The 25,144-nt window shown below is 40.9% G+C and overlaps 1 protein-coding gene across 1 annotated transcript in view; it reads right to left on the reverse strand.

Annotated features, from left to right (window-relative positions):
* adam19a (ADAM metallopeptidase domain 19a) overlaps positions 1 to 25,144 on the reverse strand; it is a 119,679-nt gene that overhangs the window by 23,971 nt on the left and 70,564 nt on the right. Inside the window, exons 5-8 of the mRNA XM_030779120.1 lie at positions 16,951 to 17,029; positions 10,929 to 11,005; positions 4,134 to 4,317; positions 50 to 115 (exon numbers count right to left, since the gene is read on the reverse strand). Of these exons, the coding sequence (XP_030634980.1) occupies positions 50 to 115; positions 4,134 to 4,317; positions 10,929 to 11,005; positions 16,951 to 17,029 (406 nt within the window). The remainder of the gene's footprint in view (positions 1 to 49; positions 116 to 4,133; positions 4,318 to 10,928; positions 11,006 to 16,950; positions 17,030 to 25,144) is intronic.

The raw sequence follows: 25,144 nt of genomic DNA on the forward strand, positions 1-25,144 counted from the left end.
GAGGGTGTAATTACTTTAGCCATGAGTCACCGCCAACGCTGGCACTTACCAGTGTGTTGTCTGCAACTATGTAAAGCTCCATGTACTTGGTTGTGCCCCAGGCGTTCCGTCGTACCTGCGAAAACGGGGAGGGGTAGAGGTTATTCGACTCAAGATTTCCCAGCATGCAATGCCTCATTATGTCGGTTGCCTACACATCTGCTGAAAATCCCGGAGTAACTCGGAAACCACGATTCTTGCGCTGCATTTGTAAAACGGCTCAAATGCAAGTTTTCTAATCTTGTGTGTACAGATGAACATTTGTAGATGAGTAAACACAAAAACAACAGTTTGGTTTGAAGCTGGAGGATTTGATCTCTTAGTAACCATATAAACAGAAAAACACACATCATGTGGACTCACAAACACAATCTTAAAGGTATTTCAGCACACTTTCTGTTCATTCAGCACTGCTGAAAGGCCAGTGTCATTTTACACTTTACAGTGGGGAAAAATAATCCTGGGATTCACGTCTGACCATGAGAGTCCGGGAATGGGTTAATATTTAGTTTTTCCCAAGCACGTGGACCAAGTTCCCATTCAGACTGATTTTTGTCTCTGCGCAGTAACAGGAGAGGGAGTTCATGTTCTGTGCTCCCACATCTCATTCTCTTATTAGCTTTTAGCCCTTAGCAACAGCCCAGTATCTGCCCAAAGAGAAGGCGACGCCCCATAAATTAACCATCTCTTTCAGGAGAGCATCCAGATTTTTTAAAATTTTATTTTACTGCATTCAGAAATTGTGATTTAGGGTGACGGATAAAGAGACAAGGACTGGTTTTGGCAAATATGATGGGACAGGCAGCAAGACAGAGAAAAAAAGATGCGTTTGTAGAGAAGGAGAGATGAATTTTTCTATAATACAGCCTGGAGTGTTTGATGTCGCTGCTGCTTTCACAAAGACCTTGAAGAAACTCGTTCTCAATCCAAAAAAAAAAAAAAAAGAAAAGAAAAACCCTTCACATTTTTCACAGGGTCCAATTACTGTTCCTTGGTACAGTTATTCTCCAAAGAAGAGCCAAAAACTTTGGCATCGGTGCTGTCTATTGATTACACTGATTGAAGTGAGGGAAAAAATAACACTAAGATAAATACTTTGTCTCTCTCTCTCCTTCTGTCTCTCTCTCTCTCTCTCTCTCTCTTTCAGACACACACACACACACGCGCACAGAGAGGGCTGCGTGAGTTCTGGTGTGAGTCTGGAGGTGTGAAGCTTTGGTTCCCTCACTGTCACGTCATCCTTTACACTTTACTCTGTGAGTCATACACACAGAGAGGGGGCATGTCTGTGTCTGGACTGCCAGGTTTGTTTTTTTCACTGGTACCTCCATGAAACAGAATGAAGATACAAAGGGCAAGAAGGAATGAGTCAGAGACAAAAAATTGTGCTTGCAAGGAAAATGAAGAAAAAGTTTTAGCTAAATATAAAAATAAAAACTCATTAGAGACCACATCCCGGGTGTTCAATAATAATAACAATGATAACAACAACAACAACAACAACAACAACAACAATAATAATAATAATAATAATAATAATAATATCTTGAAGTCCACGCTCAATGGATGGAATAAGATCCAAGTGATTAACAGCTACACACTCCCAGTAATAACCTACACTGGGGGAATCATTTGATGGGCCCTGGAGGAGGTGCAGAGGCTGGGTGGAACCATTGTGACCCAGGGTGAAGGAGGAAGGGGCCTTTGAAACATCGAAACAGCCCTCAGAGGAGGAGAACTGGGTACATATGCTCCCCCGAGCAATCTGCATGTAAGAAACTGGACAAAGGAGCCAAGGCCTTGAGGAGAGATCAAATGGAAGTTGTCACACAGAATGCTGCACCTAGAGTTCTAACAAAGACCAAGAAAGCTGAACATATTACACCAGCTCTCAGGTTTCTGCACTGGTTACCAGTGTCTCAGAGAAAAGACTTTAAAATACTGTTACTTGCCTATAAAGCACTTAATGGGTTAGGGCCAAAGTATATCTCTGACTTGCTTCCACACTATGAACCCTCTAGACCTCTTAGGTCATCAGGGACTAGTCTGCTAACTGTTCCTAGGATTAAAACAAAACAAGGTGAGGCTGCATTCACTTATTATGCTACATATAGCTGGAACAAACTTCTGGAAGATCTTAGATGCTAATTACTCCTTTTTATTTTATTTTATTGTTTTTTGAATGTTCTTTTGCATTTTATACTGTTCACTTAACCGTTTCCCATGCTCTGTTCTTTTTTATTTATTTTTATGTAAAGAGTTTTGAATTACCTTTGTGTACGAAATGTGCTATATAAATAAAGCTACCATTACCATTACCATTGCCACTGGAGAGACAAGACCCTGCACAGGCAGTTTCAACATCAGATAGTGGAACAACCCTCTGTGGAAGAGGCATACAGATGGAAGAGGGTGGCCAGTCTGAAGGCACCAACAGAAGCTCTCATCACTCTGTCACAGGACCAGGCACTGAACACCAAGAGCCACAAGGCAAGAATACTGAAGGTCACCAATGACTCAAAGTGCACACTATGCAAAGGAACAAGATGAGACAGTCACTAATCTACTGACTGTGAGCCAGGAGACTGCCAACACTGAGGACTTGAAGAGGCACATGGACCATCTGTGAACACTACCAGGTCTCAGTGCACAGGAGGTTGTGTCTGTTTAAACCTAAAGCTGTGATGGAGGATGACAGGGTAGAAGTCCCGCGGGACATGGAAATCAGGGCGATCCCTGAAAGGTGGCTGGACATCTAAGTGATTGACAGGGAGATCAACGGAGCAGCAATCATCGACATGGCCAATCCAAATGACAAGAACAACTAAGGGAAAGGAGAAAATCAACAAATACCAGGACCTGCAACTGGAAGTTCAAAAAATCTGGAATGTGAAGGCTCAAGTCATCCCAGTAGTGCCTGGAGCCCTGGTCACCCATTCCCCAGAACTGAACAAGCACATAGGATACTTGTCTGGAACACAAAGGGTGGCAGCTCTCATCATTCACAAGATTTTAGATCTATCAGAGGACCAGAACTGGTAGGAACTCCAAGGTCCAGGAGAACAACAACAAAGAAGAGTCGTGATGAACAAATAATAATAACCATCATCATCATCATCATCATCATCATCATCATCAGACATTCAATCACATAGCAGTTTTCTTGTCCAAATCTATGTGTGAGTGTGTGTGAATGTGTTTACTGTTGTATGCTCCCAACACAGCTCTAACAGAAATCTGATAAATGTTTGGCTGGGAAAGCAAACACTCATTTCCTCTGACAGAACAAGATGTTCTGCTCATATGAGGTTTGCTTCAATAAGAGAAAAACAGGAAAAAACATCAATAGATCTATCTTATCATCGTCTGCCTTTAGTTAGAAAACTGTTTGTCATGTCAGTGATAACTTCCATTCAATAACAAAAATAACAACAACAACAACAACAACCACAACAACAACAACAATAATCATATAATAACAACAACAACAACAACAACAATAATAATAATAATAATAATAATAGTGCAACTTTACATACAGCCTGCTTGATTTTGTATGATTTTACTGCTTTTCTGTTGTTGTTTTTTTTTGGAGGGGGGGGGTTCTCTCTGTATTGGATTAGCAGTCTGTAGGCAATAGTTTTATGCTGGGTTAGTGAGGAGAGAAACTGTTTTCTGTGGGTGTGTGTGTGACATTGTGCTTGTGTGAGTATCCTTTGATCATTGAAGCAAACAGAAAATCTGTTTTAGGCTAAAGTTTCATAAGCTAATGTGCCATTATCAGCAAGTGACCAAGCACATGCAATGGTATTGCTACTGATAACTGTATTGGTATAGCAAATGGTGGTGGTATTGCTAATGATATTGGTCTTGCAAATGGTACTGGTATTGGAATTAATATTGAACTTCAGTGTGTGATTTATTTTAAGGAAACAAAACTAGTGTGATAGGGGAACAATTTTATACACACTATTATACATTCTGAGTGTCTGTGTGTGTGTGTGTGTGTGTGTGTGTGTGTGTGTGCATGCGTGCACGTGTGTGTGTGTGCGTGTGCGTATGTGTGTGTGTGTGGGGGGTGGGACTTGACTAACCCTTTGATGCAAAGGTTTAAAGAGCCCAGAGAGCAGGTTTGGATGTCTAGTTTGATGCCCATGCCCGCAGGTCCCTCCTCTGATTGGCAGGCTCTCTGTACGCCGAAAGGAGTGGTGGACAGTCCCCTGTCCTCCTATTGGCTCAAGGTAAAACGTGTCATTGGAGCTCAGAGCTATCAGGCCCCTGGTTGGCAGAAAAACAAAAAGGAAATTAATATGATATCTGTCTATGTATGTATGTATGTATGTATGTATGTATGTATGTACTTTAGTATGTGCTTCAGTTGGTAGATATGGAAAAACACATCAAAAATGATGTGTAGCACAGAGTTCAGGGAGAGCACAGTATACATGCAGTGTGTGAATATCTACACAGGCTGTACGACTGGGGGCAATTCAGTTCACAGAAATTAGACCCTACAGTTCTGATCACAGTGACGGTTTCCTGCCCAAATCCTGTTTTCAAAGATTTTCTTCAGACAAGATTTCTTCGACAGTTTCTGTTGTTCTGCCTCTCACATAAGCATCAACACTTTGTCCTCACTGCTACAACAGTTGATGACAGTTATCTGTGCTTTTTCACAAGCCTCCACCCATAAACCCCAACCTCAGATCGGACAGACCGTTGTTTGGTGTAACTGTGGTTAGAGAAACATCATTCTCCACACCTTAGAAATGAGGCTTTAACATCCTACCATACGGCAGTGCCTGTTTCGTAACATAGCAGACACCAGAAGAAAAAAAAAGTCAGAAAAGACATCTGGTTTCAACAATCACAGAAAAGCCTCTTCACAAAAGCAGATGTTTCTGAGATTCAAATACAATACTCTTCAAACAAATAAACACCAATAACATCCAGGAAAATATTAGGAACACAGAATTTACTTCTATTGTGGATAGAAAGTTCCTCAGATTTACTGACTACCAGGAGGTCTGGGTCTATAAGATGTTTGTAAGGATATTGTAATCTTCTCTTTTGTACAAGATGTTTAAGCAGGTCCTGGGTCGGCAGTTAGAGGAGTAATGTGACATTGACCTGCTGAGCTCACACACACACACACACGCACACACACACACACACATATGGAGCAGCAGGGTAGAGTACCAATCACGCTGGGATTCTGCCTAACCTTAGTGTGTTTAGTAATTGGACCTAAGTGGACTGAGTTCTAATGGTGGGAATCCAGTCCCTCATTATACTCACTGATAAAAGCCATTCAAACGCTGTAGGCAAGAGTGGCTTTTCTCCTACTACGACTTCAAAAACAAAACAAAAACAATGAAGACAACAACAACAACAACAACAGCAACAACAGTATCTATGGTCTGGCTGGGCATCTGGGAGAGCAGAGATTAAGCCCTCAGTTGCCAAGTTTAAAATATCAGTTCATTAAAGCCAGAGAAAAAGCCTTCCACAGCTCTGCATGGTGCCTCCAACTGCAATCAAATCTAACCAAAACAAACGACCTAGAAAAGAAAAAAAAAAACAACCTACAAATTGGTTATTTTTGTCTGAATGCTGTATGATGGGAAACAGGTGATGTAATATTTCCTTGAAAAAGCCAATCATCAAACATATTCAGTGTAGTTATGGTAGTTTGAGGTTTTCTTTTCTCTCTTTGTATTAAAAAAGAACATAGAAGAATGAGTGTTAATACAAGACAACTTGTCTACACGACACCAAGTACTGGTTACCGTGCCAACCTTATTATCCTGATGGACCGTATGCTGTCACAGTGTAATTCTCACAGGACAGTCAAGGTCGGTGCTACAGTTGGTGAATAAAAGTTCAATTCCCATTTCCCCAGGAGATGCGCTCCTCTCACGAAACAAGAGGACGCTATCCAAGAAGGTAGATACACACCCTGGAGTGTCTCTCTCTCTCTGCACTTTAATGAGAAGATTATTTACGTCAGGGTACAGTGAGGGTCGTGATTTAAAACAAAACATTAAAAGGTGCAGTGAGCTATTGGAGGGAACGTTTTGTCACGGTGGAGTGCAGAAGTGTAATTCAGACAAAGTCAACAGAGAGAGAGAGTGAGTGAGAGAGAGGGAGGGAGAGAGAGAGAGAGAGAGAGAGAGAGAGAGAGAGAGAGAGAGAACTGCTGGTATTCTCATTTAAAAGCATGGGATGTGGTATGCTGGGGCACAAAAACAGGATGGGGAGATTTGAGAGAAGGGCGTGACCATGTGTAGTAGCACGAGCAAACGTTGAGAGGAAAGGTGAGGAGAGTGTGTGTGTGTGTATCCTCCCCTATCTCAACTGTACAGCTCTCCATAACCAGCAGATGAAACTTCACAACAGAAACCACATCTTTGACTCTCCCTCAGCATATAAGACACCAGTTCACAGAGACTTGTCCGTGTGTCATTTCGAATTGGCAGGAGATTTACAAAAGAGGACCTCTGTCAAATTTAAAGACTTTTGCATTAACAATAGGTGAAAATTCAAAATATATTCTTAATTTATACACTACTGCATTTGAAATGAGTTATGCTTTTCTAGAACCACAAAAAGCAAACAAACCAGTGAGCCTGCAAAGAGCAATTATAACAGACGTGGGTTCTGGTTTTCAAGGAAATAATTTCGCAGATAACAATTTTGGGTTGTAATGACAGACATTATCTTTCATTCTGGGTACAATTTTGCTTGTCAGTCACTTTTTTTAAATGTGGTTTGGTGTAGCCAAACACTTAAGAAAGACTGGGCTGAGTTCATACTGGGAGGACGGGCTTCATAGATAAGACAAGGGTAAGGTCCAGACCCTGTTTCTAAAAAAAAAAAAAAAAAAAAAAAAAAAAAACACGACTTGGTCCTTTGACAGCAGAAAAATTAAACGTGATATTTTTGGTGATAGGCTTGGCTGGAAATGTTCTTTTTTCTTTTGACGTGCAGTACCTGCGGAGGACTCTTTTGAGTGTCTGCCTTGTATTTTCAGCATTTCACTGTTCATCAGGAAAGCTAACATCAGATACCTAAACTTTTATCGTTTCTCATCTGTTCCCACAAAGAGTGAACAGACTGTCTGGGAAGTTGTGCTAGCTTTTGACTGCGCTGTGTTTTGGCAGAAGGTTACTCCTGGAAGTGGATTCTCTAAAAGGCTGTGTCCTTCAGCACATAAACAGAAATCATAGAGGACACAGTCATGTCTCTGCCTTACATACACTGGCAGCAGAGGTGGGAAGTAACAAGGTACAAATACTTCATTACAGTACTTAAGTAGAGTTTTCAGGCACCTGTACTTTACCTGAGTATTTATTTTTCTGACAACTTTTTCCTTTTACCCCATACATTTACACACAAATATCTGTACTCCCTACATTATCAAAACAGGCTCGTTACCGTAGTTTTAAGGCATTTGAGGGAAATTATCGTTTATTTTTATTTTGCATCATTGCCCACCTGCCCAAAATCAAGATTGATTTCAACCTAAATGGATGGGACAATGGCACATCCTCCAATTGATTTGCACATTGGAGCGAAGTTACTGTTCATTATTTTCAGTATATTGTTTTTTATTTTATTTGAAGTTAGAATGGTTTAACAGTCTTTGAATTAATATGATGTGAGGTTCAATTAGCTTTACACAGAAACAGCTGGTAGAAATGCCCTTCAAAGGGCTACTTTTTGCTTTTATAATTTGAGTAAATTTCAGAACCTGTACTTTTTCACTTTTACTTGAGTAAAGAAGCTGAATCAGTACTTCCACTTTTACCAGAGTCTTTTTTTCTGTACACACACACACCCACGCATTTCTCATTTTAACTCAAAAAGGCCGAAACCAAAACTCACAACGAAGGCAAGTCTCAAACCAGAGGTGTCCTGAAAATCTGCCTAGTGGTGCATCCACACTCAAACCGCTATGAGCTGTGGATGGATTCTGACTGAGCAACGGTAAACGTCTATTTTACTCATCCTGCCTGATTGCAGTAGTCCCGATTCCAGACACTCAACACTACAGTTCACTCAGGTGTGTAATACACCTGCAGTTCTCTGTGAAGCCTCGCAAATGTCCTTATATTCCGTCACTCTGAACCCACATAAAACATTTACTGTGATTTCTATGAAGTTCACTGCACTTAAAGGAGAGTTTGCCACACTGCAGGAAATAATGCAATACATATAAGATTAGGTAGAACCTCGCGAAACATCTGTCAATTACCTTGACAAGCTGAGAGCCCTGAATTCATAATAAAAAAAGATTGATTTTTAAATTTGAAGCCTTTGACAAGAGGAATCACAACAAAAATACAATTAAATTTCAATGGCAAGTTGGTTCTTTTTTTTTTTTCCAGCCTTTGCCGTTTCTTGTCTGTGAGACAGAACCTCAGATTGAAGTACTTGATGTGTGTCATGGTTTCAGATAAAATTGAGCCACTGTGGCGATGGAAAAAAGAATAAGAGTAATTTCAAAAAGAGTAATTTCAAAATAATCAAAACCATGTTTGTCTGAGGCAGTAGAGACCAAGTAATATGGAAAATACCTTTGTTTGTGATTTAGACAGCTATAGCAGCCATCATTTTTATAAGCATACTTTCAAGCCCTGTGGGGGACAGCAAATGTGTTTTCACATTAACATCATATGTGATTGTAACATTTTAATACGTAAGCTGATTGTGTGAGACGATAATAACACTGTGGGAGGAAAAAGGCATCAAAAACAGAATGTGAATAAATGTGCTACGTTCCACTACATCTTTATCAAAAGAAAACGATTTATTAGTCTGGGAAAGGACAAATAGCTACTCTCTTGCTCTTTAAAACCTCAGAACAACAACAGAGCATTATTTAACAAGGTGAAAGATATTGTGCAAAGGTAAAGACCACCCTTTTCCTCATAGTTACAAGCCATTTTGGAGCCAGGCAGGTGGTTTTAGTATTATATTATAATGAATTGGACAACATTGTACAGTCATAAGAAAAGTGCTATAAGGGTATGATTTGAGCAAGAAAGTTTTGTATAAGTGTCTCGTTTTTACTCAAACTTGCAGGAACGTCTATAACAGAGAGCATGCCAGGGAAGAGAAAAATGGGAATAAGCGTTTTCGTTGGACATAAGTTGCATGCAAAAAAGGGGATTTGAAAGTTGCATAACGGAGCTGAGGTGTGTGTTTATTCAGATTTATAGCGCCAAGCCTCCAGACCAAATTACCCACGGTAGCTTTAGCTACCGTATCTCCGGGACAGGGCGGAGAATGAAACACCAGCACCACAGGCGCAACCGAGGCATGCTGCCAGAAAACACTGGGAACCTGCAAGGATAATACTTCTTAGTTCTTTAATGAAGGTGTAAGAGAGAATGAACTGCATTTCAGAATGGTTTTAAGTAATTTCTACATTCTGAGTAGTGAAATTTTCGGAATGAACTAATTTCACCACTGTTGTGGCTCCTTAAAGCTTTCTTTCGCGACGGGTTTCTGTTGGTATGCTCTGAATTACCCCCTAGATGACCCAGAATGCTCGTGTTCAAATGCTTTTATGAACGTCTGGAATTGCCACAGCTTCAGGCAGCCACTTCCCATGGTCCCTCCCCAGCCATGCTTTACCAGGCCTGGAATTCAGACCTGTGCTGTGAAATGACCCATCATCACCCAAATGTCTTTACAACCATGTTATCATCATGTACATGTGTCTTATGACAAACCTTATCTTTCATTAGCCTTACTGGTCAGTTCCTCCAGCGAAAGCACCATCTCTTTTTTTTTGTCATTGAGTTGAACTGTTTAACTCATCTGACCCTTGTTACGTATGAACTGCTCTGCTGGATTAACGTGAAAGCATGTGCCCAGTCTGCGTCTAAAATCAACAAGTGTTTTTCTTTCCTTCCTCTGGTGAACATAAAGACGGTTATTCACTTCAGGGGAATGATCAGAGTCGACAGATTTGCCACCCAACACATACCGAATGCCACTGCACTCAGAGCAGATGTGTGGTAGACCAACAGGGCCAAACTCCACTGATTCAGAGCTGTTTAAGAAGTTCTCAGAAATGTGGATGCAGACAACTGTGCACCATGTGCGACATTGTTGTATGAGTAAAAAATGACGTTATGTAAGATGATGGCTAGAGCCCGACAGATGAAACGCCAATATTATCGGCTGATACAAGCTAATTGCGGATAAATCTGCATTGGCCGATAAATGACAATTAAAAAAGAAACACAGAGACGGAAGAAGGATCATTCAACCATGTTATGACATTCATGTCAGCCATGCCTTGTTTCACTGCAGTAACATGAAAGCCGGTACCGTCAGTCAAACATCAAAATTACGTTTAATGTTACGGTAGTTGAGTGGTGTAGGCTAAGCTGTTGACAAACTTGATTGTAGGCTGAACAAGCATCTAACATGGCTTGGTAGCCAAACAAAGTTATCTATATTCTCTTTCAAATGTGTAGAGTGAAATCTCAAAGCCACAAGTCCTCTTTGCAGACAGTCATGTAGTATTAGATGTATTCAGCAGCATTTACTTTAGGTCACTGTATCAGTTTACTGCATTATTCATCAAAACATTAATATATTTTGTTGCACTTTTGTTCAAAGTACTATTTGTGACAATAAAACGAGTTTATTTTTAAACTGCATTATGTCATGTTATCTTGGAGAGGACTCTTAAATAACTATACACAACAGGAAAGTCTTTGCTTATGTTGTGTGTTTCTTAAAAAAAAAAAAAAGAAAAGAAAAGAATATCGGCCGATACATCATTATCGGATTTTTAAATCCTCAAATATCGGAATCTGTATCAGTCTTAAAAATCCTATATTGGTCGGGCTCTAATGACCCCTGCCTACCTTGTTCCGGAACAAGTGCTCAAGGCTACCCAGGAATCAGCACGTCCTCTGACCTGGCCATGGTAGAAACAGTGATCCTACAGAGAGAGAGAGAGAGAGAGAGAGAGAGAGAGAGAGTTATTTTGAAAATTTCTCCTTTTTCCCTGTTAGTGTGTTAATTGTTTTACCAACTTAGTTATTTATGATTCTTTTATTTATGAATTGATTTCTGTTGCTGGTGTTTAAGGGCCTTTTGGATCTTTTGAAGAACAAATAAACCAAAAAAAGACCGAAAAAACTGATAACCTCATAAACTCTCTATACACAGTCACCATTCACACAATCACTACAACACTTAGTCCTGTGTTCATGACTTTATAATTCATAACAGTTTTTGTGCAGTTTGCATTCTCTATGTACACTGTATGTGCACTCCTACTTCACTTGGTACCAGTGACCTGGTGTCAACAAACTAATAACAACATCACTTTATATGAGTGCTAAACCACATTCAGCATGTTAGACAGGACCGGCACCGTTATTAGTTTTGAATATAACAGGACAGCCAGTTTAAATCTAGTCTTAGTTGTGTATATATATATATATATATATATATATATATATATAAAGAGAGAGAGAGAGAGAGAGAGAGAGAGAGAGAGAGAGAGAGAGAGAGAGAGAGTGAGAGAGAAAAGGTTAGGTAATTGATGCACTTTAAAATAAACAAATGCATAAATTCATAAATGCATTTTACACAAGTATTGACTGAGCAATTTAAAGGTCGTGTCCTGTGCTGTCATAAATTATGCTACTCAGAAAACAAAAACAGATCTGATAACTGCTGGGCAAGACAGAGTGAGAAATTCACTTGCACAGCTAAACAGTATTTTAATAATGTTAAGCCTTGCACACAAAGAGTTTAACAGGTCTTATTTATTCATTTATTTTTTTGTTCAGATCCATCACATGTTACCTGTCATATGTTAGATGCTGTACTCTGTTTTAACAGTCTCTTGGCTGGTTTTACTGTGTTGTTACCAAGAGCAGCAATGACAATTCCTGTGTTTTATCTGACAGCAACAATAAGATCAACTCATCTACCAGCCCTGGTTACAAACTGTGTCACCTCTGCATGCACAACTCTCAGAACTTTCTAAACCCACCTTCCCTAACGCTTTTATCTTTCATTTATACTATCTCCTGAGGAGATGCACTTAGCCGTCAGACTCCTTGGTACGTAAACATAACCCAGCTGTTAAAGCAAGCGGCAACGGCGAGGATGTCTGATCAGTGTCATTTTTTTGGATTGAGACTCCATTAATATTGGCATTTTGCATTAATGGAATATCGGAGCACCACAGCAACCAAGGGCCTTGGGGTGGAAACACAAAATGATGACAAAGGTCCCCATTAACATCTTCAGAGTAATTGATTCACGCACCCCCCCAACACAAAAATGATGGTCTCTGGACTGTTCTAGTGCTCCGTCGACCAGTCAGACCATGAAATTAGCTCTTTCTGCGGGAACAGAAGCTACTGACGCTAAGACACAGCAGACAAACAATCAATTGTCACAGGAGATGTTCGTTTGCACAACCACTGATCTGGAGCTCAACTGCTATCAAACTGATTACAATGGAAGCATCTCACGTCAGCCCCCCGGACACACCTGAGACACACACCCACACACACACTCCTCTCACTCGTTCAGCAGCTCCACGACAAAGACCTGAGGCTGACAGGAGAGGGTATTTTGGGCACCTTTCTCCCCAGGCATACCAACAGACGCGTCTAGTTCTAAGCACATAAGTCCGTCTGTCTTCTAAACCTCTCTCGGCAAGACACAAACCTGTCACGTTTTCTCCCCTTCTCCATATGTGATCCCTTTGATCCCCTGCGTGGATCATAAGCATTAGTGTTTGTCTACTCTGTTGTAATTCTTTACGTGAGCGTTTAATGAAGCCTGGCTGGCTGGTTGCCAGTGTGTTTCCTCATTTATACTTATCTTTTTTTTTTAAATGGGCATTATCTGAGCTTGGGAAACATTAACGTAATTATATTCTGAAATGGTAGGGTTTTGAAATTGTAAAAACCATCTTCATTTTTCCCCCTCAAAAAAAAAGAAAAAAAAGAAATCTTTTTCTGGGGCCGGGCCATGCAGGCGAAACACATTTCAGTGGCTCGTTAGTAAACCATTCCCCACAGGAAAAATTTGCATAGAAACCAAATCAACGCTAAATTACTGTCAAATTATCCAATTACCAATTAAACTATCGGGAGCAGGATTTGAATATTGGGAAATTGTCTTGAACTAATACTGCCTAACTCTGTAAACTCATAACTTTCATCCAATAATAAAAAAAAAAGATTATTCTACTCCCATATCACACTTCAGAAAATTAAAAAAAAAACAAAACATTTTAATCTCGTAATTTCACTGACTATGCACTAGGAAATGGTTTTGGGGACTGTGTGTCAGAGGTATGACACACAGACACAGACACACTCACATATTCACTCACGTACACACACACGTACACACACACACACACTCACACAGAGCTGCAGGCAGGCTTGTCTGGAGGCGTTTTCAGGTGTCTTGGGTAATAAAGTCTAAACAGTAGAGGTGCCTCGAGGCTGCCATTATGATTTTTGTTGTTGTGAAAAGTGAGATGGGGGATTCCCCGCGTCAAACCCCTGGAGTTGTCATTTGGACTCTCCGTATCAAACCCCTGGAGATGTCATTTGGACTCTCCGTATCAAACCCATGGAGTTGTCATTTGGATGTATGCCTCTGGCACCTTGATTACCATGCCATCGTCGGCAAACAACGGGAGGCCCAGTCCCTCTCAGACCGAATTCGGACACAAAGCCTTCGTGAAAAGATCCAGGCCTGCAACAACACAGTCTTCTCTTCTCCACCTCCCAAAAAAGGTTTGGCTAAACTCTGCCGTTTAATGTGTACCATGTGCAGTGTGCTTCGGAAGGGTTTGGAGGAGGTACCTTTAAACACAAGGGACTATGAAAATTGCTGCATGATTTAAGCATAGGTGAGTTCATGTATCCCTGCTCAACCCCACAGTAAAACGGCCAGATGTTACCAGACTCACAACTTCAGGACCAATATACAACCTTCTGCATTGGGTTTGTGGTGAAGAAAAAAAAAAAACCAACACGCTACATTCTACCTTGACCTTGAATTCTTTTATTTTTTTCATCATGGCGTCAAACCGCTGAACACAAATGATGTCTTTTAGACAGGAGAGGAGCATGTACCGAGAAAAAAAAAATGTTGCAAGACTAAAATTAGTCACCTCACTTCCTTCTGCCTCTTCTTCCCTATTTACAGGAAAAATGAAAAAAAAAAGCAGATGTTTCCTTACAAAGATATATCTGCGGTTGAGCAGACAGCAAATACAGCCCCCCTCCCTTCAAAAAAAAAAAAAAAAAAAAAGTACAAACTTGCATCCGCTGCTCGTGTCAAAACAGGCTGATCAGAAGTGACTTGGACGTGTGAGGGCACTTGCTTTCAGTCACCTGCGCAGCGGCTGCTGAAAGAAATGTAATTGATTTTTCATAATGCAGAGCGCTGAATGTTGGCAGTTTAATCTCTCTCCCATAGATTCATGATCATCTAAGCTTTCTCTTTCATTAAAGAGAGAGAAAAAAAACATGTTTCTCCCAATAACCCCCCTGTATCCTCATTTTTTAATCTTTTTTTCTTTCTGCTGGATGACCATATGTTAACAAATGCCATCGACGAAAGTCGATCACTGAAAAAATCTATAGGGGAACGTTTGCAGAGGGCACAGCTCCTAGGGATAAACAAACTCTTAAAGAATTTAGATGGTCTCAAGATGTTCCAGTAGGGTCCTATACAGGCTAAGGCCGCACTATATGGGGAAAATATGTGATGTGTGATGAACTTGTTGGATACTGCGATGGTGATAGCCTATGAGATGCGATAGAACAAAGATTAAAATGTACAATTCAACGTGTCCCAGATTTTCCACACTGCAAGTATTGGCCCTGAAAATGAAGCAACTGCGTTTGCTGTGAAATTAAATCAAAGTAAGTGCCAACTATTTTTCATGTTTATTTAACACCAGTGATGATACAGGTGTGTTGTAATTCCACCTTTTAGAATCCACCACCACTTGTTAAGATTTGCACAGAACAGCTGTATAACTGAAGTGCTACCATATGACAGATGTTCTTCCCCTTTTCTGTGTCGGATCTCCTGCTACTGCTCCACTTCCAATCTCCTTCTCAGTTGTTTCTCAAGACTATTCACTTTAGTAGTTTGTCGCCTCAAATGTTTCCTGTGGCTTGTGTGTCTCTTTCCAGCTCTCTCCGCGTTCCACTCAAATTATGTGACCACACGCCTAAATCTAGGCATCATAGACTTGCACTGAGAGATTGGCTGTCTAAGGCTATTCTTCTGCTCTCTGCCTCTAAAACCACCATCCAGCCATATGAGCGTCAACCATTCTGACATCACAGCCCTTTGCCATATGTTTATTGTGGATGTTCATATCGCAACAGTGATAAAAAATAAATAAATAAACAAACAACAAAAAAACCCTGATACATTATACAGCCCTAACACAAAAAACCCTCAGAGTTCATTTACCACCACGTAGTTTTGCTCTATATGCGTTTTATTACTCAGTGTAGGCTTCGTGTATGTTCAACTCTCTTGTGTTCCTAACTGAATTGATATATACCTTCGCATTGTTTTGGAGGTGCAGAAAAATCTGCAAACAGTGATTGGTCCGTTTTGTCTGGTTTCCCACAGTGCGCTATCCATACACTTTTATATGCTTTGTATGCACCCATACAAAGGAATAGATATGACTCTGATGAAAGGGATATACATATTGGTGTTTTCTATATGCTGGCCTATTCTGAGGAGCAAAGAAAAGAGGAGGAAGGAAAAAAGCATAAACAAACTGTAGCCTCATTTTCACACCTCATGCTGCACTTTTGCCCGGCAGTCATATTTTAAAACTATTTAATCTAAGAAAAAAAAATGTTCTTTTAAACTTCAAATGTAACCATAAAACAGAAGTGAGTCAAAATAAGGAGGGGCAGAAGTGCAGGCCATGCTGAATGGGGAGTCATTTTAACATTGCATTTAGGGTTGGAAATACTGTGGACTCTAATTCATACAGAGACTTCTCATCTAAGACATGTGACAGGAACAGGAGTGTAAAAACATTCACACCTTTCAGCTGAGGTTCATACCAGGACGCAGCACAAAGCCTTCCCCGCAGAAATGCACTGCTGAACCTTGCAGTAAAGCCTCAGGAGGGCTCTGAATGGCAAATGTTTTGGAAAGCACGTTTCCACAGCCTTGCTTTAAAGCATAAAGCTGCATTTAAAGTACCAGTCTATATGTGCTCAGGGCACATGTGCTCTTCCCATGACATGGACATTGTAGAGCCACTGGTACCATCAGAATCCTCCTGACAGGTCGCACGGTGCCTGGTCATGTATGTAGGATTGTATTTAATTACAGAGATAAGAAAAAACAATGGGACCCAATACTTCTCAACTGCTTTTATAAAGTATATTCATAAGTGATTTGTGACAAAAGCTAAAACAAATAGCAAACAATTAAAGGAATAACAGTATGTTGCAATGTGTCTGTTAGTGTGTCTTTGTGTGCGTGTGTGTGTGTGTGTGTATGTGTGTGCATGTGTACGTGTGTGCGTGTGTGCGTGTGTGCGTGCGTGTGTGTATGCATGTGTGTGTGTGTTGTTCCCTCAGGCCCATCATGAGGCTGAGCATGTGAGGATGTTTACTTGTCTCCTATCTGAGATATGACTGAGAGATATCACAGAGGGCTCTGACCTCCTCAACCCTGAGGATAAAGAGAAAAAGTGAGAGCTACAGAAAAAAAATGAGAGAGAGACAGAGAGCAAGAGGAAGAGGAGATAAATAGATAAGGAGTGGAGGATACAAGAAAAGATGGAGAGAAAGGGAGAGAAAGAAAGAGAGAGAGGGAGATGAATGACATGGCGGGAGAACAGTGACTTACGGTGAGATTGGGTGTGTGAGTGACCCGCTGTCCATCTTCCTTATAGTGAGTCTCAGTGAAGCCTGCACTCAGGAGCTGTCTGAGAGAACAAAACAAAAGACACAAACAGACACTGTTACAGCTACTGCACACACACACTGTCACTGACACACACACATACACACACATGCACACACAAACACACTGTCACTGACACACGCACACACACATGCACTGTCACTGACACACACCACACACACACTGTTACTGACACACACAGACACACACACACGCACACGCACACGCACACGCACACGCACACGCGTATGCACACACACACAGACACACAGGCAATTTTATGAAGAATACTGAATCCTAATTTGGTTGTGAGGCCTTGCCCACACTTTGAGTAACACTGGCCTGTCCTTGAGAGCTTCATAAGAATCCTACATGAAATAAATAAATAAATGAAATAAATAAATAAATAAAATTTAATGAATGCCTAAACTCTGATCTCAGTATGGGCTAGCATCAAAGTCCTCCAGTCCACCAACAAGCATAACTAACCAACTTTTCCCTTTTCAATTGCACAGACTCTTGGCTATCCGCAAATTTTGTTTGATTAGAAAAATTTTGATTAGAAAAAACCCCCCCACAAAAAACCTTAAACTTGGTCTTCTGTCCATTGAATCAACTAAATTAGATGGAAACGGGCGGATTTTAAGGGCTGTGATCTGGAGGGGGCAGGGGTGTGGGGGTAGAGGGGGGGTCAGGGTCTGACCCTTGAGCAATTGACTGTGAAGACTCTCTCCCTCACCATCTTATCACCTCAGCATTCTCTCTCACAGCACAGCCACACCAGACAGAGGTTAAAAGAACCACACAAACACTGTATTTTGTCACCATTGTGTGGAAATAGACAACATTTCGAGCTTAATCATTGTCTGGCTACAAAAGCCAACGGCAGAAAGGACATGCTTATTTCTTAAAATCCCCACGGAAACCGGTTGAGCATGGCATTTTCCTGGTATCTCGAGATTGCCCCTCCAACAAACGATCTCAGATATCAAAGGAGGCACGATGGCCTTTTTATACAGCGCCTGTGTGAGGGGCTTTGATAAGGCTCTGTCGAGATTCCTGTTTGGCAAGGCAAACAAGTTCACTGCCACCTGCAAAGCCACAACGATCCACTGACGACTGCTACAGACATCCACACTGACATCACACCCTCATTTCCAAAAATCACACGCTCCAGATTCTTTTCTCCTGACCCTGCAACATCATCGTCATCAGAAACCGCCACCGCCGAAGGACAACAAAGACAAAGTCAGTCACACCCTTTTAAAGACATTGGGGTCTTGAACGCCATTCATTTTAGAAGATGGATTCTGAATTTGCAATAGGTTCAAGTGAGCTTTTCTGAGCAATGAATAACCAATTAGACCACTATGGTATTGTTTTTCACTTAATCACCCTGGTTCAAAACAAGAAAAAACAAGGAGGATTGTCATTTGTAAAGAGGCCTGCTTCTAAAGTTAATTCTGCTGAGCTTCCCCGCTAAGCTACTGCTTTCTGACGCTTGTTGTGTCCGTGTTTTTTTTTTGCCTGTGTGTATCTGCAGGTACCATGCTGTGACTCATTTTTCCATTGTGTTTGAAGCAGTGACTCCGTAGGTATCGGAAGATGGAAATATAACCACAGTGTCCAATCCCGAACAACCACGTGACATCACATTTTAAATGGACATGTGAAAGAGTGCAGAGGACGGGCGAGGTGTTGTGATACACAAAGAGAAGAAAAGAAGAAGAAGAAAGAAAGAAAGAAAGAAAGAAAGAAAGAAAGAAAGAAAGAAAGAAAGGGAACAAAACAAAAAAAGGAGGGAACGAAACAAAAAAAGAAGAGAACAAAATGAAAGAAAGAGGAAGCAATTACAGAAACAGAAGTGTGACCTTTGAAGGAAAGACAGGCTCTGTCTTCAATCTTGGTGTTGTAGGAATGCTAGCCAACGTGATCCTCAACATTCAAATGAAAGCAAGGGCCTGACTGCATCACCCTGACGCCACGCAAGAAGAGCGGCGTTTGGCATTTGGACACAAAAGTCTGTCTTGGGTTTACGTTTTAAACAAAAAAGCCGGAGTCCATTACTTGCCTGTTCATGACTCAAAACCTTTGGTAAAAGTTTTTTTTTATTTTGTTCATATGTCTTAGCTTCAGGTGAGTAATAATTTATATCAACACCATATGACAAGAACGGAAGAGGAAGGAGGTTTTCCATTGTTCAATCTGTTCACCCGTCAAGTTATTTTATTCAGATTTACTTCTTTTGCACTTGGCCCGTCCATTAAAGCCCTAGTACGAGCCCAAGCTGTGAGGCTGAGTTTCTCACCTCTTTACATCTCTGGCTAGAATCCGGTTCTCGCCCGGTTTTCGTGTTGAGGCTTGACAGGTCTATAACGGCCACAGGTCAGATTTTGGAGAGTGATTACATTTCCCCCTGTCTCATCTCTCATGTCTGTCAGCTGTGCCATGTTCAGATGAGACCGATCACCAAAAAAACACCTTAGCCGATTATGCCCTTTTGGCTTGACAGTTTTGTTCTCTTCAAAAAAAGGCATCAGAAACATATGGTTACAAAGGACGTTTTCATAACCAGCTGCACTGTATAATAAATTTCATGTTACAATTTCTTGTTACATATGACATATGGAACCCAATTGGGCTGAGGGCATCCGCCCCCTACACAGAATCATCAGCTATAACACTGACGTTTTGTTGAAAAATGCCATAGAGCTATTTTGGATGGTTTTTGAGTTCACGTAACATTGTTATCTGAAACCACAAGGCTACTGGTAAACTGACAGTGTGTTAGCAGAGCAATCCTGCCCTGAGCACGAACCCTAATTCATATGCACCAAAAAAACCCCACCTCAGCAATTCACTTACAAAGGCCTAATTACCTCTACTGATTATCCCTCAACTCGGTAAGAAGCGAGTTCAACAAAATGCACGGAAACGTTGGTAAACATCTGTTTATGGCGCTTGTGGACCCAGAGGGCTGAAGAGAAGAGAGAGAGAGAAAAAGAGAGAGAGAGAAAGAAAGAGAGAGAGAGAGAGAGAAAAAAAACAAACAGCAACAACAACAAAGCTGTTGTGATGTTGTGAGGATCAAAGGGAGAGAATGGGAAGAGCAAACAAGAGAAAAATGATTTAAACACACACACACACACACAGAGTGTTTTCTGTAGGTAAGAGCTAAGTGCTGGTGTGCTTTTGAAATCTCCCACGCTGACTGAACTTTCGCTCTCACTGCATTAACCTGATCCTCTCAACAGATACATCCTTCTGATTGGCAAATCCATTGTCAAGGCTCAGTTCCGCATGCTAATTAGACAGTCAAACTTTATTTTACTTTCCCTAATACCCGTGTAAATACATAGGCCTAATACCCTTTTACACAGGATATATACAGGATCTATCCATGCTCTGTCCTCTTTGTATCTATATACTGCAACACTGTGCCCCAAGATACTTTACCGAGCACCTTTTTGGTAAACACATAAGCTCTGACACGCTGCGTTGCTGTGGTGTGCTTGTTTAATCACCACAATATGCACAGATAATAGAGTGTACTTAATAGGAACTGAGACCACTTCTGAAAAGTTACGGGTTACCAAGAGTGCAATTACATCATTTCCATGTTTCTTGTCATAATGTCAAATCATTCAAGCTCCAAGGCGGATGTTCAACCTTTAAACGCTTGTGGCCGTAGCTTGTCTTCGACCCGTTAATATTTCTTCAACCTGTTTCACACCCATGTAGTAGAACCATCACAGAAACACCATGTCTGTAAAGCCACTCTAGGTCTTATTTTTAACACAAAATATCTCATATCTAGGTTTGACAACTGTTTTCTGCCAAATCGACAGCCAGGTCCCAAAATTCCTGAACCTTTCTGATTTAAACTTCCCATTCCAAGTTTGCCATGAAACAATGAAAGCCATGGGTGAGAGACTCTCTGTTTGCTTTTTGTTTTAAATCTAATTAGACTGGACTTGTGGAGTAACACTATTTAAATGAAAACAAACTCAAGTCAATGGCTGCAAATCCTGAGGTGTTTCCAAATGTACATCCAAGTTGTAAAACTAAACAAAAACAACGCCAACAACCACAACAACAACAACAACTCCAACAACAACAACAACAACAACAATAATAATAATAATAATAATAATAATAATAAAACACATTCTACATTTTCACTGAAAGCTCTCTTGCAGTTTGTTTTTGAATGGGATGGACTTCCAGGCTGGTAGAGGACAGATAAAAGAGAGATAAAAGAGAAGCTGAGTTTGTGAGGGGAGAGCCTGTCAGTCAAATTTATCTGAGAGAGGAGGTGCAAAGACAGGGCACAGAGAAAGAGAACACAGGCATAAAGTGATACAAAGAGATGGTAAGATATGAGAGTGAGACAGGTTGAGTCTTGTTTTGCATAGCCAGCCACTAGTCCATCAGTCTGTGAACTTTCCTGACCTGTGAGGAACAGATTTGTCTTTTTAGGGAGAGTAACTGGCAGGCACTAAGGTTGACTGTTCAGTCTTCTAACAGGCTCCAGTTAAAACTAAACATTGTTTTGTTGTTGTTGTTGTTGTTGTTGTTGTTGTTGTTGTTTTCTTCTTGAAAACGTTAAAAACAACAAAGTTTTGAAAAGTTGGTGAGAATGCAGCATTTCAGAGCCTAGCCACACTAGTGCAGCACAGAGCTTGTTAAGTGTCCCAGACTAGCACAAGTGTACTGCCTCAGTGTACACAGCTATTCTACACACTTATGTCTATTTAAGTCCCCCACAGACAGGATATGTTTACAAAACACGTGGCTTCGCAGGAAGGTGGGGAGGGGTTTGGGGATGGAGGGAAGGGTGAGGTTTGGGGATGGAGGGGTGTAACCGTAGCCACAAAAACGGTCAACAGGTGCTCTTACAGTCAACAAGCGACAAACACACAAACAGTCAACCACCTCCAAACCTCAGAGTGACTCAGTGTCTACTGACAAATAAGGTACTTAAACATAACTAGTCACTTCCTGACAGGAAAAACAAAATTTTCTCTGTTGTGTCAGAGCGCAGCATGGAGAGGAGGCTGTAAACCATTTCTGGTTGGCTTAAAAGGAAAACCATTCTGAGAAACTCAAGGATCCACATTACACACACACATTCATTTTATTTTGATTATGCCGTTTGGCCAACAGCTGGAAATGGCCTTTCTGATATCTGATGAGTTTTTGCAGTTCAGGGATAGACAGCTATTTTGCCCCCATCAGAGGCTTCTGGTAAACTGACTTCATGTACGTCAGCAAAAATAATAAATTTAATCAATTTTAAAAACAACATCAACAACGACAAAAAGCATTTGTGGATGGAAAAAACTTCACTGGTTTTCTCCTGAAATCTTTTTGTTAAGTCCCCTTTTGTAGAGTCTCTTAACCCAAGCTGTGTTGGGTCTCTCAGTTATAGAGAGGCTGTGAGTAGAAGAGGAACATGGGTGAATGGTCAAAAATGAAACCATATGTACTTGTGAAGGTGTGAACTGATCCTGACAGGATGAGCCTCTTAACTTGAACGTGTGTATACTGTAATTGTGTGCACTCATACCAAACTCTAGCAAGCACAGAAGAAAAAAACCCCCAAAAAAGATATGCTAAGAATGAAGGAGAAGAAGACATTAAAACATAAAACAGTTTAACTTGATTCAAACACTTCTGAACAAGCACGTTTTTCTGCGGAGCAAATCTCTGCATGCTCTATGACAATATTAGTACAGATGATGGCTCACTTAAGTTTGAGGCCGTTAGCTGAAGGTCTTTCAACTAAACTTTGCTGACCTGGTATGACCCAGGTCTCATCTTTGCTTTTAAAATACGCCACTCCATTTAGCCAGAGGCCTGTGGGTTTTAATAAAAAGGAGACTTTTTTGTTGGAGAATTACTTCTGTTTAACAAAAGAAGGCAGACGGATCGTCTGGATTTCTCTGTTTGTATTCCTTGAAGGGTTTTAAGAGAAAAGGAAAAAGAGAGAGCATCTGTAGTTTTAAAAAGATTCAAGGCAAGTCAAAGTGAAGACTGACAGAGCAGCTGAGAACAGGCCATGGTGGATTAGGAGGCAAACGTTACTGCCAGTGATGTTGTTTGTTTGTAACTAATAACATTATCTTCAACAAAGGCTTCCTTTTTTTTGTTTTACCCGCCAGTAGACAAGGCGTCTGTTATATTACTGATCATACACGGAGGAAAACACATACAAACGCACACACACACGCGCACACACACATCCTGTACTACAATAACATACACATCAAGGGAGGAAGTTATAATCCCTCATATAGTCTCTTTTTCCTCTTGTCAAAACAAAGACTAATTTCCAGCTTTTTTCTTTTTTAAAAAATCAGAAACAAAGAGAATACAGCCAGCTGCTTGCTGTTTGCTCTCTCAGCGAATGGAAAACATCCAAGAGTCTGTTTCACAGAGAGGGAGAGAGAGAGATGGTGACCTACTGACCTACTGAAGGCAAAACTTTCCCAACCCCACACTGAAGCAAAACCATCTGGGGGCAATCACTGCATGCAGCCAAGTCAGCACAGTGCTATACCCAGAGACAGAGAGAGACAGGGAGAAAGAGAGAGAGAGAGAGAGGGGGTGATATATATATATATATATATATATAGAGAGAGAGAGAGAGAGAGAGAGAGAGAGAGAGAGAGAGAGAGAAAGAGAGAGAGAGAGAGAGAGAGAGAGAGAGGGAGAGAGAAAGAGAGAGAGAGATAAAACAGGGAGGGGATGGTGTTCTTTTCTTTCTACATCTTGTCTTTTCTGTACGATCCTACCCCATAGAAGTTTGTCTGAGAATGGAGACCTGGTAATCGTAAATACTTCCATCTCATTGGCTAAAACACAAAGGTTTATTTAGCCCTGAGTCTGTCAGTCAACCTGCATCCATGAAAAAACAGGCTGTCACAATGTTTCCAATGTTTCTGAGATTCCCATTTAAATATGTACAAGGCCTGTGTGCAGACATAGCCCACTCACAGTTCTGAACCAGAACAGAGATTCAGTTACATACATCACTGCTGCCAGAGAAACACAAACAATTCTTAAAAAAAAAGGAAATCTGACAAAACAGCTGCACATACATAACAATTCCGCAGAGCAATATGAGATTGCGAAAGAGACAAACCTCATGACAATACAAGGTCACATCGAGAATTTCTCGATTTGAACTTTTCAATTAGATGTTTACTGGTTGAGGTAGCATTCCGTGCTGTCGTTATGAACACCCGGTTCCTTGCGCAGCCGAACGGTGATTTGTAACATTCGTGCCAATTTTCATCTTCAACCTGCACTCGCCTGCTGATGAGGAGGGGTGATGGGGGATGGGGGTGGGGGGTTGCTGGTATTATTCAAATTCTCCACTCAACGCTTGGAAGGAGTGAGATTCCACAAAGAACTCCAGAGAGAAGAAGGAGAGTACTTTTTGGAGCAGAGACAGTGTTTTCGTGGTTGTAATCAATTTCACAGTGTTCTGGCCAAGCTGTACAGGCAAACATTTTAAACAAAGCGACCAGTTGCCTGCAATGGGTTTTTTTTTTTTTGGTCGCTGAGTAAAAAAAACGATGATTGCTCCAGTGTACAATCAGCCCTATTTGAATAGCGCTCCCAAAACATCTGCGGATGAGAAAACAGACTGTGTTGTGTACCGGCGTGACCCAGAAGTACATGGCAGCTGAAAATTCCAGAATCACATTTGTTGTGCTAAACATGGACACACTGGTCCAGAGCAGTTCCCCTGTCTGTGAATGGACCATTCATCTTCAGCTTAACAGCCATAGCACAGAGCCACTGAAGAGCATAAAGGCCAATTTCCCTGACTACGACATAACAAACGCCCTGGGCCCAGTTTACATGAGTTGGCCCTAATAACTGTGTGTTTCTGTAATTTCTTAAAGGCATGAATTGAAATGTAAGTGTTCAGAGGTACAGGTACATAGGTACATGTGATGTAGCTCTTGCATAGGTAAATATTTGTTGTGCTTGCGCCACTAACTAATTGCAAACAACACTTGTTGCATAATGTTGTTGTTTTGTATTTTATAAAAGGACAGCCTGTTCTTTCCAATATATTTAAATATATACATGTGTGTGTACACACCATTGGAAAGGCTTAGTG

Source organism: Chanos chanos, chromosome 7 (genome assembly GCF_902362185.1).
Source record: "Chanos chanos chromosome 7, fChaCha1.1, whole genome shotgun sequence".
Taxonomy (NCBI): Eukaryota; Metazoa; Chordata; class Actinopteri; order Gonorynchiformes; family Chanidae; genus Chanos; species Chanos chanos.